The 15,827-nt window shown below is 39.5% G+C and overlaps 1 protein-coding gene across 4 annotated transcripts in view; it reads left to right on the top strand.

The window, feature by feature from the left end:
• The window catches only part of IGF1 (insulin like growth factor 1), a 105,592-nt gene extending 90,584 nt beyond the window's left edge, over positions 1-15,008 (top strand). For all 4 annotated transcript variants that reach the window (XM_074271411.1, XM_074271409.1, XM_074271410.1 and 1 more), the window contains one exon: positions 13,327-15,008. In XM_074271411.1, coding sequence (XP_074127512.1) covers positions 13,327-13,386 — 60 coding nt within the window. In that variant the 3' untranslated portion in view covers positions 13,387-15,008. The remainder of the gene's footprint in view (positions 1-13,326) is intronic.
• Positions 15,009-15,827: the final 819 nt, after the last annotated feature.

Below are 15,827 nucleotides of genomic sequence, written 5' to 3'. Positions count from 1 at the left end.
TTGCTTTAGTAATTCACTTCTATGTAGTTGGGGGCAGAGGAAGGGGAGTGAGTCCTGTTTCTGATTCCTTTTAAAGTCAGTGACAACATATAATGAGAGACAGACAGAAAAGGGGAGAAATGAGAGATAGATGGACAGAGAGAGACAGTGATAGAGAGAGAGAAATAGGTTGAGAGAGAGAGAGAGATTGAGAGAAAGTTTGAGAGAGACAGATTTTGAAAGAGAGAGAGAGAGATTTTGAGAGAGAGAGATTTTTTTTAAATTTTTTATTATATATATTTTTATAATATTATCCCTTGTATTCATTTTTCCAAATTACCCCCCTCCCTCTATTCCCTCCCCCCGATGACAGGCAATCCCATACATTTTACATGTGTTACAATATAGTCTAGGTACAATACATGTGTGTGAATATCATTTTCTTGTTGCACAATAAACATTAGAATCCGAAGGTACATGCAACCTGGGCAGACAGATATTAGTGCTAACAATTTACATTCCCCTCCCAGTGTTTCTTCTCTGGGTGTAGCTACCTCTGTCCATCATTGATCAACTGGAAGTGAGTTGGATCTTCTTTATGTTGAAGATTTCCACTTCCATCAGAATACATCCTCATACAGTATTGTTGTTGAAGTGTACAGTGATCTTCTGGTTCTGCTCATTTCACTCAGCATCAGTTGATTTAAGTCTCTCCAAGCCGAGAGAGAGAGAGAGAGAGAGAGAGAGAGAGAGAGAGAGAGAGAGAGAGAGAGAGAGAGAGAGAGAGAGAGAAGGGAACAGAAGGAGAAGGAGGGAGACAAGAGAAAGTGTTCTATGAAATAAGGAGTAGCTGAGGTGAGTAATGATTCCCCTAGGATTAATAAATATCTGGACTTCACTGGAAAAAAGGAGCCAGGATAAGCACTGGGAGGGAAGGGGGAAGGGTAGGGAATTGACTTCCCTTGCAAGGCTGGAATTGGCCACTCGGTCTTCAAGTGTCTGCCTGAGGTCTGGGAAGCTTCCTCTGCTTCCTACATTCTCAGGCTTCCCTTAGCCCAGAGAATAAGTTGCTAGAAGTAGGTCAACATTGGGAAGGGAGGTCTGAGCCAATGAAAAAACCCAAGCCTGACCTCTGCCAGTTAAATCAGGTTTTTCAAAAACAGCTGATAAGATCATGGGGCCAGCCCTTCTTGAGATTGTAGGATCAGAGATGGAGAGGTGGAATGACCTTTCAGTGTCTTCTGGACCAAATCATTCCTTCATTTCACAGATGAGGAATTTAAGGTCCAAATGGCTAAAGTGACTTTGACCAAGGTTATCCAGGTATTAAATGACAGTGCTAAAGCAGTAATTGTGCCTTAAACTGAAGGGTTGGAGATAGGGATAGGGGAAAGAAAATGGACTTCTGATTTTACTGGTATTGAGAAGTCCTGCTTCTAAAATAGATTGCTCTGCAACTGATTACCTTAGAGAGTTGATGTTAGATGACTTGTCCAGTGTCACACAGTCACTAGGAATCAGGAGCAGTACTTAAAGTCAAAATTCAAAGCCAGATTTGACTTCAAATTTAGCAGTCTTTTCATTGGACCAAAATATTATAGAGAGGTTTGCACTTCCGATTGTACTATCGGAAATAAACATCTGATTTATCTCTCAACCAAGCAGATTGGCTTATTCAAAATTATACATGCCTTTATATTTTGGCACTCTTCCTGCTCACTCTTACCCGTCAGTGATTCAGAATTAACAATCAATTCTTAAACTAGAAAATTCAAATAGAGATTGGGATGATAGGTAAAGGATGTAGTCTATTTTCAAATAATACATAGGGGGAAAACAGAAAGGAATGGCTAAATTGGTAAAGTCCTTTCAGAAAGCAAAATGGAAAGCTATCCTCCATTAGAGACAAATTTTATGCTTTGAATTTGTTTCCAGATGATCAAAGCTAGCCATAAAACGGTTCACAAAATCAGTTCTCTCGTGTGTCCATAGGCTATAGAGAACATTCACTTCATTTGCACAAAACATCTCTTATAAAGAAATCATAAATATGATTTTTTTTTGCTGAGGCAATTGGGGTTAAGTGACTTGCCCAGGGTCACACAGTTAGGAAGTGTCACAAATGTGATTTTTTTTAAAAATTAATTCTCTATGAACAAACCTGACCTGTGCCTCGAAGTAAAGAGATAAAGAGGGACTGGATCTATCATTTTCACTGGTACAGGAAACACCCAGTTGAAATAACTCCATTTATCAATGAAGAATGGCACCTTCTCTACCATTTGTGGTCTAAGATTGTTGCCCTCCAGATCTCAGAGATGAAATGACTTATATGAGATCACACAGTACATCAGAGGCAGGACATAAAGCTCAGTTGCCCAAACTTTGAGCTAGCTTGCCGTCCGTTATCCCATCTAGATGCTCTCAATATGAAAATAGCATCTTTGGGGTACCATTTAGTGTCTAAGACACCTCAAGTGGTTTTCAAGAACTGATAATTTGCCATTCAGTCTAAGTCTAACATTTCCCTAAACAGAGGAGCACATTGAGTTTTAACTCATTTCCCACCCCTAGATCACAATTCTATAATGCTATAAGATTTTCCTACTTCACATTTTACACTAACCCAATGAGGTAGGAATCGTCCTCATTTTATAGATATAAGAACTGCGTTTCAGAGTCAGGATTTTGCCTGTAGCTGTAAGCTTCTATGACTGATTGCCCAAGGGTACCATATGCACACAATTCTGTTCTTAGCTAGAGCTGCAAGGAGACACCAAAGTGTTGTCTAAGTTTCTTAGGTTTCTTAACTATGGATGGCAATGCAATATTTAGACTAACTATTCAATGTCCTTCATCCATCTTTTCTTTTTCGTTTTCTTTGTAAGTGGTGGGAAAATCTTGTGATTTTTCTGGGGCAGGAAGTCCCACTATGGAAATTCCATGCATTGACAGTTTCATTATCTGACTAAAACAAGGGGTCACCAAGGTATTGCCTCTATCCAACGTCCTTCATCCATCTCCTTTTCTTTTTCATTTTCTTTGTAACTGATAATGAGAAAATCTTGTGATTTTTCTGGGGGAGGAAGTCCCACTATGGAAATTCCATCCACTGATAAAGTTTCATAATCTGACCATAACTTAATCTTAGCAAGTTGCCTAGGATGCTGGTTTACCAGTAGCCCCAAAGCAAGTGACTGGAATCCAAGTATTCCTGACTATGAGGTCAGCTCTCTAACCACTACACTATGCTGAATGGATTCTATGTAAAGTGTTTGGTGAGCCTAAAACACTACCGAAATGTTTATTATTCTTATTAGGGGCTCAGTGAGACAGCCTTTCTTTCTATATTTCTTTAATTATCTCTAGTGTGCCAACTGTTTGCTCTCCAGGGAGAAGGATTATGCTTTAAAACCCAGCCTTCTTATTGAGGTCTTGGAAGGTCCTGGGGACATGGCTTGACCAGTGTCCAACAGGAGTCAGTTAACCTGGCATTATGAGGATGCAAATGTGAAAGCTGCCTCTGAGACATGGGGTCAGATTGTTGGCATTGGCTCTGGGGCATCCACGCCTCACACACACACACAAAAAAGGATGGAAAAGTCTAATATTCGGCAGGATGAGCAAATTGCTGACCACAAAAGCAGCATTTTTTTTGCTGGTTTAAAAAAAAAAAAAAAAAAAAAAAAAAAGCTCTAAAGGTTCCAACAAGAAACCAGGAAATGTGACCCCTTGACCCCCAGCTGGCCAAAAGTCAAAAAGCCTTTGCAGGCTGGATTTTCAAATGCCAGAGGTTTTGTGGAGCTCATTTCAAAAATCACTAATGTTAGCTAGATCAGAGCGTCAGGCCCAGCCCACCCCGAGAGGTTAAACAACTAAAGGCCAGGCAGTCCCACAGTCTGTCAAAATAGGAGGTTCTATTTTCACAGCTGGAGATAACAATTGCAGCTAGACCTGAGTTCTGTAGGGTTACAGACAGAGGAAGCAGACAGGTTTCGGGATGGACAACAATACCTACTCAGTCCACCGTTGCTGGCTTGGGTTCTCCCGTTGGGTAAGAGAGTGGTCACATGAAAAGAATCATACATTGTAGAATCCAACATGGTACCTGGGGATGGCTCATGCATCTAAGAAACATTTATGTAGAAGCTTCTAGGTATGGAGCTAATTTGAAAGAGCAATGATTTTATCAGCTTAGAGAATTCCCAACATGACAACTTCCCCCACCAATGAGGATCACAACCCCTGTGTGATTTTGTACATAAGTCATGAGGAGTTTCTGGGTAAATACCGGTTAAGTGACTTGCCCAGGGACATATGAATAGTAAGTATCAGAGGCAGGATTTGAATAGAGACTAAAAGCAATGATTCTGGAGTCTGAGAAGATGGCTTCAAATTAAACCTCAGATACTACTTATATCACATAAGGCAAAAGACTTAATCCTCATAGACCTGTTTCTCCATATGAAAAATGAAGGACTCGGTGATCTCTAAAGTCCTCTCTAGTTCTCGATCTATGACTTTCTGTGACCCAAGATCTTCCTGATACCAAACCAATCCTCAATTGTAGATTGTTTCTGTGTGCAGAACTCTGTAGATGAGTGAAATGATACCCAGGAATATTCTTTGAAAAATATAAATCCTTATATGCTACTATTATTCCTGGTTGCCCAAGGGATCATATATGCCCACAATTCCTTTCTCTGAAAAATGGGAGGGATAATATTTGTTCTTTAACTCAAAAGAATACTAAGAAGATTATAGAGGGAGGATGGCAAGGGTTGCCAAGCATGATGTAGGAAGCAGAATATAAACATGAGTGATCTCATAATTTTCTATATAAAGAAAACCCAGATCCAGTTGGATAGCTGTCGAAGTTGCAGGTTCTTTTAAATTCTAATGGAAGAAAATAGTATTTACTCATCAGTAATGCTATTATTATTCCTAGTTGCCCAAGAGACCATATATGTCCACAATTCCTTACCCTGAAAAATGAGAGGGATAAGATTTGTTCTTTAATGCAAAAGAATACTGAAAAGACTATAAAGGGAGGATGGCAAGGGCTGCCAAGCGAGATGTAGAAAGCAGAATATAAGCATGAATGATCTCATAATTTTCTATATAGGGAAAACCCAGATCCAGTTGGATAGTTGCAGAAGTTGCGGATCACATCAAATTCAAATGGAAGCAAAAATATTTACTCATCAGTAAATGCTTTCATTCCATATAAAAGTTCAAAACTGCTTTTCAAATTTCCAATATCTCTCACATGCTGAGAAAGGAATTTCAGCAGGCAGTATTGGAGTATTATGCATGATTCATCCCAAAGAGTCTTTGGAAGATGCTGGTGCCCAATCCTACTAGTCCTGTGAGCTAATCACGGAACCACACAGTTCTGGGAAGTCTGTCAAAAGTTCAAGTATCTATGATTTTGTGGGTATGGGTCCTTCCAAAATCAATGCCCATGACAAGCCCATTTCCATCTTGGACTTAAAGGCAGGCAGATGTGCTTAACTAGGTAACTCCAGGCAGGACAAACACACTTTGGGCCTTGATTTATTTCCTCGGAAAACCAGTATTTAGCTCATAGCACTGTTGTGAGGATCCAGTGAGACAATATAGATGATATCCACTTAATCAATCAACCAATATGTTTATTAAGCACCTACTTTAGATACTGAGGGATAAAGACAAAAAAATAAAATAAAATTAACAACTAAAAAATTAAATTCCTCAAGGAATTTACATTCTAACAAAGGACGTGGTCTTTATATAAACATATGTCTGAAAATAAAGACAAGGTAAACACTTTTTTGGGAGGATACCAGCAGCAGAATCAGGTCTTATATAGAAGTAAAGTTTAAACAGGATTTTGAAGGAAACCACAAAGACCTGTGTGAACACTAGATTTTATGGTTATTCAGTCATTTTCCAGTCATATCCGACTCTTTATGATCCCATTTGGAATTTTCTTAGCAAAGATACTGGAGTGGTTTGCTATTTCTTTCTCCAGCTCATTTTACAGATGAGGAAACTGAGGCAAACAAGGTGAAATGACTTTCCCAGGGTCACATAGCTAGTAAAGTCTGAGACCAGATTTCAACTCAGAAAGATGAGTCTTCCTAACTCCAAGCCCAGAATCCTCTGTGCCAATTAATCTAGCTCCACTGCTAGAAACAAAGAAGTCTAAGTAGAGACGGGGATGATGCAGGATAGAGAATTCTAGGCATTAAAATTTTATATCAATATGAGGTGAAAGTAATAATAGAAAAAGAAAGAAGAGAAAGGAGCCAAAAATTATCGTGGCTAAAAACCAGTATCGAAGCTGTCTGAGACGAACTCAGCCAGTCCCTGGACACTAGCTGAGGCCATTTCCTCTGGGAGTATCTGCCAGACAGAGCTTGTTCTCCCCTGGTGTTGTTTTTAGGAACCACTTCCAAATGGTGATGAGGCAACAGAGAAGGTTTTTTTGGTAAAGTATTGAAGTCAAACCTTTCTACCAGCCCTACGATTTACTCAGCTCTTCACAAACATTATCTCACGGTCTCGTTTGAGAACCGATTTGTTATAATGAAATAAATGGGTGATAGACAAAGACCTGGGTTCAAATATTCCCTCTAACATTTGGAGAGAGGGGAATCTTTTAGCCAATCCATGCCTCAGTTTATTCATTTGCCAAATGAAGCCAATAATTCCTATGGGGATGGTTGTGAGGCTAAAAAGATCTAACGTCCACGAACCACTTTGCCAACCTTAAGGTTCTATAAAGGTAGTAGCTAGAGAGCTCAAAGCAGAAAGATGTGGGTCGAAGTGCTCTGCATTACTTGGCAATGTGTAACTATGGGTAGTTTTTTTCAATATACCTAGCAGTTCTCTAAGATATATAAATTGTAAGGTAGTTCTTGATCTGCATCAGTGGAGAGGATTTCCATACCAAAAGTTCCCCACACAAGCGAAATCACAAATCAGTTTCTAAAAAAGAGTGAGGAGAATGAATGGGCTTAGGGAAGCATTGGCTATTATAATTTCATTTGGCCCTTACTACAATCCTAGGAAGCAAATCATACAAATATAATTTAGAAGTGGAAAAACCATCTCATTCATTCTCCCCATTTTACAGGTGAGAAAGTTGAGACCCAGAGATGTTCATAGAAGCATAAGCAAAGAGGTCTTAGAGGTTATTTGGTATTAGAGATTTTTAAAGTAGCAAGTGATAAAAGACTGAAATTTACCTGCTCTTTTGGAATACTACTATTATTTAGTAATCTGTATTCCTGGCATTAAAAGTAACTTCACATGATAGAAGCTAAAAGGCAAAAAAAAAAAAAAAGAGAGAGAGAGAGAGAAAAGAAAAGAAAAAGAAAAAGAAAGAAAAGAAAAGAAAACCTAGTTTTTTAGGTACGAGTTGCTGAACACTATCTGAAGTATATTTAGCACATTTCGGCAAAGCTGCCAAAATCTGGCATTTTCCTTCTAGAAATGCCATGACCAAGAACTCCAGCCCTTTCTGAACTTCCAAAAATAACTCAAGGCAAGACAGTGTCTTTCAACTTTTTACGTCAAAAATTTAACACATACACAAATAGCTAAGTAAACAAGCAGCTCATAAAATCGACAGTCTAAACAGTTCAGGCTCCTCAATGACATCCTGCAAGAATACAAAAACTCAGAGTGAGCCTTCTGCCAGCGCTGCAAAGCATCAATGGCATGGCTTCTCTCCTGTTCCACTCCATCCCTCTAAATCAGTGGTCAGGATTTCTCACACTGGAGTCTCAGTTGAGCCCTGAGTCAGGACTCTGATAGGATAGCATAAGATTATGGGTTTATAGCTGATAGGATAGCATATAGATTATGGGAGAAGGTAAGATCTGGGAGGGGTGTTGCCATGGAGAATATCAGAACTGGGAAGACCTTAGAGCAGAGTGGAAGAAATCTTAGTGACCATCTCTCTAGTCCATCCACTTCCATTTTTGCATGTAAAAATCAAAGTGAGAAAAAAGACGATGTCTAAGGTCACATAGATCACAACCAATGGCAGAGCTAGACTGCGAATCCAACTCTTTTTCTAATTCAACATCTGATAATCTTTCCATAATACTAAATTATCTTCCACTTGGGATGGAACGAGTCTACTTCTGCCTAGCCTCTGCTATAACCAAGCCAATTAGTTTCAGTAATTATAATTTTACAAGGAAATATATTTCATTTATGGATGGCTCGACTATCTTGAGAAGTCTCTCAAGACTGAGACGGAGCAATATTCTCATGAGAGAAGTAACTTAAAAGGGACCTCTATAGAATCAGCTAGGAAAATCAGGAGAGGATGTCCATTTCAATTCATTCATTTTACAGATGAGGAAAACTGAGACCCAGAGAGAAGTGACCTGCCCAAGTTTCCGCAGGCGGTTATTGGCAGAGGTATAAGTCAAATCCACATCCTCTGTTGTCAAGTCCAACACTTTTTGGACTGGTTTGAAATTAGATGGTTGTTTTATTTTTTGCGTTTTTTTTTAAACAGCTGGCCCATTTATCAACCAAGACTTGGGATACATATTTCAAGTTGTTTACACACTGACCCAGTCTATAACTTGCCAAGAACTTGGTTCTTTATCTCTTCCCGCCCTGTACCTTCTTCCATGAAAGGGTACAGCCCATGGTGCCCAGAAAGAATTTAAGGTCGCTAGTCCCTGAGCCTTCTAATGGGTTATGATGACATTTCATCACGTAACAGCAGATTAAATAGTCTTTGTCTGGGGTTGTTATCATTGGCAAAGAATAACACCAGATCCCACTTACAGCTGAGCCCTGTATAAGCACCTTTTGATAACCACAACTCTTTATCTTTGCCAAACAACCCAGATATTTACTGGCATTTTGTAGAGTCTCTAGTAAAGTGGACAGAAACTTGATCTTAAAGGTCATCCCTCAAACAGATGCATAATTTTCCTGACACTCAATACGCCTGATTCTCAGTGATGAAACGTTGACTCAACCCTCCCGGAATTTGGACTTGTGATTCCCAGGGGAGAGGAATATCAGAGCTGATACCAAGCCCACTTAGTCATTCCTACCCACACACAATACCATTGCCACAAATTGTTCCCAACAGGTAACAGGTTAGGGCAATGGCTGACCCCTCAACAATTCCATGGCTTCATTTTCTTACTGGTCTTTCTAGGGAAGAACTCAAAGCTCATATGGTACCGGTTGGACAAGAGTGTGTAATACTCAACATGGCCAAAGGGCATTTCCCCAGTGCTCAAAGGTTCTATCTTTTGCTAAGATATTGTGTCCCACAATACTTGTCTTGTTCTGAACAGACACGCTGGAAATATTTGCCCAGTGGAAACATCACTGCTTCCCCTCAGAATAGTAGGGAGTCTGTTATCATGCTGCTGCATGTCCTTATATTAGACAAGAGGAGGTGTGTCTGGGAAAAAGCTATCACATGGTAACCAAGGGGAACAAATGAAGTCTGTTTGATTTCTAGATTTGGGAGCTATCAACCCCCATTTTATCAGGCTGCCCCTTCTATACAGAACCATCAATAGCAGTGGATGGTAACTCAATGTGCCTCCAGTTCAGTTTGCTTTTAAGATAAAGTCAGTATGTAGAGGAAGAAGGCCATTCTGAGGCTGCTTTGGGGAAGGGGAGAAGGTATATCATGTGAATGCTTCTTGTTTTAATCCATTATTCTTACTAAGTAGGTTCAGTTCAGCTCAGTTGTTTCTCCATTAAGAAGGAACACGAGTTCTGCAAGTACCCTCTAAATTGGAGTGGCCTAGGACAAAGCCCCAGTGATGCAGCCTAATTATGAAATACCCTGTCCTATAATTGCCTTTGTATCCCCAGTATACAGTATAGGACCCAGTAGTACCCCAGTAGCTATTTGAGGTTTGATTACTTGATTGATTAATTTACTGACTGACTGAAGTCCAAGAAAGTGAAGTGGTTTAGGATTATAAAGTCTTTAGAGAATAGACCTATGGTTGAAAGAGACTTTAAATTCCAACTCTTTTATTCTATGAGGAAACTGAGACCTAGGCATCTGAAATGGCATAGAGGCTCCTAGAGCTAAATGAGACCTCTGTTGTTCAATCATTTCAACTCTGGGTTTTTCTCGGCAGAGAGAGATTTTCTATTTCCTTCTCCAGCTCATTTTACAGATGAGGAAACTGAGGCAAACAGGGTAAAGTGACTTGCTCAGGATTACATAGCTAGTAAGTGTCCAAGGCTGGATTTGGACTCATGAAGATGAGTTTGGTTGTGTGTTTTTTAACTCCAGGCCCAGTGCTCTGCACACTATGATATCACTTAGTTGCCCTAAAAGAAACCCCAGAGACCATCTATTTCAACCCCATTTTGTAAATAAGGAAACCAAGGCCTGGATTGGTTAAGTGACTTCTCTAAGATCAATAAGCAGCAAACATTAGAGGCAGGCTTTTAAACTAATCCATCCTACTCCAGAGCCAATGTCATAGAGAGGATTCTTAGTCACAGACTATTGGACTGGATGGCTTTTGGGGTCCTCTCAATTTGACCTAAATGGCAACCCATTTTTTAACTCTTTGCTGTTTTCCTTTATTAAATACCTAGTCACATAGTTCAAATCACATGGATAAGTTTGCAGAAATTTGGGATGACTTTTGTCAAATTGGGAGCAGTTTCAGTACCCAGCAAAGAGGGATTAAAAAGCAAGTACCATCATAGTTGCCCACGTGGCCAATGCTTGCCACTCCTTGTCGAGACTACTCTGGGAAATTAAATTAAGACAATGGACCAAGCAAAAGATGCAACTGAGACCTCGGTCCTTAAGTGCTTTTGTTATTTCCATTGTGTGCAACAAAGAAAGCATGTGTGAGACTTTGGGAACTGAGCCAGATGCAAAGCAGACATTCCAGCTGGTTTTGAACAGTCACAGCCATGTATGTTTGTGGGGTGGGGGTGGAGGGAATGTGCAACTTGGGGAGAAGCTGATGATTTGTCGGTTATGTCTCTGCTTGGCTCTGGAAGCACACCTAGAAGTACTAGTTCAATTCATCCCTAGGCATTTGCACCCACTCAGACTTCAAACTAACATCCTCTTTGAAAGTAGAGAGAATTACCTTCTGATGTCCAGCTCAAGTCTTGAGACCACTAGCTTTGAAGACTGGCGGACTCGGGGTCTTTCTACCTCAGAAACTTATTAGTGATTCTGGACAATTCTCAAACTCTCCTCTCTCTGTATATATCTGTGTCTTTGTCTATTTCTCTGTTTTTCTGTCTCTGTCTCTCTTTGGCTCCTCTCTCTAAGTATCTGTGTCTCTTCCTTTGTCTGTCTGTCTGTCTCTCTCTCTCACTGTTAACCCCATCTCTGAAATGTAATTCCTCCTCAGTGCCATGCTTTTAGTTATTTTTAAAGCTCAGCTCAAGGACTACCATCTACATGAAGCCTTCCTCAAGGTCCACAACTTCTAGGACCTTTTCTTTCTACCTCCCAAAATGACTAGTTTATTTAAATATGTACATACTGCTGCCTCCTTAGAATGTAACGCCCTAAAGGCTAGTTTCTTGTATTTGGACCCTAAACATCTAGTACAGTGCCTGGCCTGCAGTAAGTGCATAATCAATATTTAATGATTTTGAGCCTATGTTTAATATTATCTAGACTATTATAGGGATCGGACATTTCCTGACACACACACACCTTACTTGCCTTTTCTTTCCTTACAAGTACTTTCTAAATTCTTTGTATCTGTAGTCAACAAATGTTTATTAAGGGTTTAGAATGTGTCAGGCACTTACTAAACACTAACAAAAAACACAGTCCCTGGCTGCAAGAAGCTTACTTTCTATTGGAAGAGATAATATGAAACTAACAATGTACATACAAAAGATAGATGGGTGGATGAATGGATGGATAGATGAATAGATAGATAGATAGATAGATGATTGATAGATAGATAGATAGATAGATAGATAGATAGATAGATAGATAGAGATAGATGATGGATGGATTGATGGATGAATGGATGGGTGGATGGATGGGTAATTGAGACAGACCAAAAGATAGATGGGCAAATAGATGAACAGATAGATAGGCAGACTGATAGGTAATACAGACAGACAGACAGACAGACAGATGGACGGACGGACAGACAGACAGATAGATAGATAGATAATTGAGAGAGACCAACAGAATGACAGACAGAAAGATGAATGGATGATAGATATATAATAAAGACATAGATGGATAGAAAGATAGACAGACATAGATAGATGAATGGATGGATGGATGGGTGATTGAGACAGACTGACAAATAGATAGATAAATGAATAGACAATGATAAATGATAAGAGACATAGATAGATAGAGTGGATGGATGGATGGGTGATTGAGACAGACTGACAAATAGACAGATAGATAAATGAATAGACAGAATGATAAATGATGGAGACATAGATAGATAGAGTGGATGGATGGATGAATGGATAAATTGATGGATGGATGGTTAGGTAGATGAATAATTAGATAAATAGGGAGAAAAAAAGAGATGAGACAAAGACAAACAGAACGATAGACAGACAGACAGATGGACAGACAATAAATGGGAGGCAAATGTCTCATTGAGGATAGGCACTGCCATGCTTTGGATTTTACATTCCCAATGCCTCAGACATAAGGAGCATTAAATAAATGTTTGTTGAGTTGAATTGAATATTTGTGATATGTTGGGTAAGGCTAGGATCTGTGGAGCATAGTGAGCCAAGTCTTGGGGCAAGGAAGATGTGGGTATAAGAAGTCCTTCCTTAGACACATACCAGCAAAAAAAAAAGGCATTTAACATCTCAATTCTCTAGGTCAGTGATTCTCAAAATGTGGTCCAGAGGCCTACAGGGTTTCAAAAGGGACCATAAGATTCAAACTGTTTTATGATAATGCCTTTAAGACAGATCAATTTCTAACAGAGTAAATATCGATAGCTATAACCCACATAAACAAAAATTCTTTGGGGCCTTTTAAGAATGTCAAGAAGTCCTAAGACCGCTAATGTTGGAATATGACTTCTGCAGACAACTTTCTAAGACTAAATTGCAGAGAAGGTTCTGAGTCACTTTGGTAGAGGGAAATATTATCACCTGGAAGTTCTCTGCGGCAGGGAAATTACAGGACTATTCCATATACCCCATAGCACTCCAAAGGGCCTAGCCCTCAGCTCTCAGTCTCTTATGTATAGATCCATCATGGCAGTGAAAAAAGCAGCTGGATAGCAAGAAAACATGATTGGTTTCCAGGAACAATGATATCAGATGCACTCATGAAGTATCATACAGTAGTTAAAACTGATTATTTTTGTTCATTTTCAGGAAATACATTTGAAGAACGCAAGCAGAGGGAGCTCAGGAAGCAGGAACTACAGAATGTAAGAACCACCGTCCAGGAGCGGAGAATGAACACGCCTCCTCTGCGGGATCCTTCTCTGTAAATAAGTTATTTGTTCAACATTGGAAGACTTTAAAAAAAACAAAAACCAAACACGCCGGTTGTTTTAATAAGCTTGATGAAATGACAAAACAATGGGCATTCTCCCAGGGGGGTGGGGGTGGGCTAGGGGGCCAGATTGAGCAAACATTCCAATGTTTAAACCTCTTTAAAAGACTAGTGTCAACTCCTTGCTAAGCATCTTCCCAGAGCTGCTATGTCGCTCTCTGATTCTGTAACTTCTCTATACTATCCTGTACAATGGCAAATCAAAATATATTCCCTTCCTTCTTGAAAGCCCACAAGTCCATGGGCCTCCATAGATGCAATTGCTCAGAATCGATCTATGAACCCTTGGCTGGGAGAGCAACACATTCACCAGCCTTGTCTAAGTGTGTGCGTGCTTGTGTGTGTGTGAGTGTGTGTTTTATTTTTATTTGCACTTCTTTAACAAACAACAGAGCTGTTTGTTTTAACAGTGTCAGATAAGGGTTATTTGTCTTCTCCCTTCCCTTTCCATTTGCACAAAGCAAACACTCTCAGTAGCCGACCCCCAGCAGGAAAGTAACACATGAGATTTTCAAACACACACACAGCTTCCCATCTGTGGCACTTGGACCAAATATGGGTTGGATACATTTAGTTTAAAGACAGAGCTTTCTTTCCTCGCCCCCTATGCCGCCGCCATCCCCCCCCCACCTCTTCTCCAGAAGCAAGTAGACACAATTTGCAAAACAAATTCTATTGTAGACCCCAGTCCCGAAGCATAGTAGTCTCTTGAGTGCTCAGTGTCTCCTTCTGCGATTTAAATAATTTCTTCCTTTTATTTTTTTCCCATGTAAAAGTAGTATGTAAAATTTAGCATATCATTAATACAGAATATTATCAAGTCGTATGTACAACTCTGTTTTCTAGTACAATGGTGCTATTTTGTAGTTTGTTATATGAAGGAGTCTGGCCAAAACCGTAACTGGTGAAAGCAAAATGAAGGAGAGATGAACAAAGGGAACAGGAATTGAAAGATCCATCTGGTTTTGATGGAAAGCAAAGAACATACTTCCTCCCCCCCCTCAAAAATTGTTTTTCTTTCAAAAATAGGGCTAAAGATACCAAGAATAGTTACCTTTTTCTCAGAGAGGATTAAGAGAAAATGATCCAGCAAAAAAGGGTCTGACACTTAGAAGTCTTCCCTTTCCTTTCTTAATTTGGGGAAAAATATTCTCCTTTTCTCATCCCATCCTCAGACTTACCACTGTGTGACCTTGGCCAAGTCACTTCACCACCTCTGTGCCTCAGTTTCCTCATCTGCAAAATGGGGAGAGTACTTGTCATCTACCTACCTCACAGGAGTGGTGTGAGGATTAATAAGCAAAGGGTCTTGAATGAAAGGTATCCTTTGAGTGGGCAAAAATATCATAACCGTAGGATATAGTCATAAATTACTCCAGACATCAATGTGCTAATAGCTTAACAAGCTTCTCAGAAATATTTCAAAGCACATGGGATGTGTTATATTTGAGGACTGGATAGAATTATGCATTTTGATTCCCACACACACAAATTGAAAGAGAGAAAGGAAGAGAAGAAGAGAAAAGAGAGAAAAAGCCAGATTCGGCCTGATTTCTGCCAGTAAAGAGGAAGACATGGCTGAAATTTTCAGGATACAATGATTCTTTCAGGCAAACAGTTTCCATTTAGTAAATACCTCTTCTGGTGCATGAAACGATCATCTAGATATCTGAAAATTTTAATTTACTCCTTCCTTATAGGTCTATGTATCCCATGATTCAAAATAGTTAAAGAGTATCTAATAAAATAATCACAGAACTACTGCCTTGAATAAATTTTTATCTAACCTCTGATTAATGCATCATGAGGTATGTATTTTTTAAATTCAGATACTTTTCACCAAATTTGATAGCTAGGAAATTCTAAAGCATTTCCTTGATCAATCAGAAAATTTTATTCCAGGAAAAAAATTCTATCCAAGAATCTCTCATAAATATCCTACCAATACTTTCTGGGTTGCCACAGAATTTCTCTCTTAGGAAAGCAGACAGTGAGAACAGACCCACGGAAGCTCATTTCACTCTAAAGTTTCCCCATTTCAAACTCTAGGGGTCCTGATTTCCTAAGATCCTTAGGCTATGACATTTGAGGCTGCTCTGAAGCACATTGATTTATTTGGTGGTATTAGGCCCTGGTCCCACAGTCAGAAGTTTGTTTCTCTAAGGTGCACTCAAGCATCCCTTCACTTGTTCCTTTCCCTAATATTCTAAAGCTCATTATTTCTATCTAACAGAGACACTAAATAGGGGGTTAATTTGGAATCAAATCTTTATTCTCAAGGAAACCTCGATAAGCAAGCATTTTAAAAACTCCTACT

This window comes from Sminthopsis crassicaudata, chromosome 5, assembly GCF_048593235.1.
Source record: "Sminthopsis crassicaudata isolate SCR6 chromosome 5, ASM4859323v1, whole genome shotgun sequence".
NCBI lineage: Eukaryota > Metazoa > Chordata > Mammalia > Dasyuromorphia > Dasyuridae > Sminthopsis > Sminthopsis crassicaudata.
Note: the sequence above shows the minus strand (reverse complement) of the source record. Positions and strands in the feature narration are given on the sequence as shown.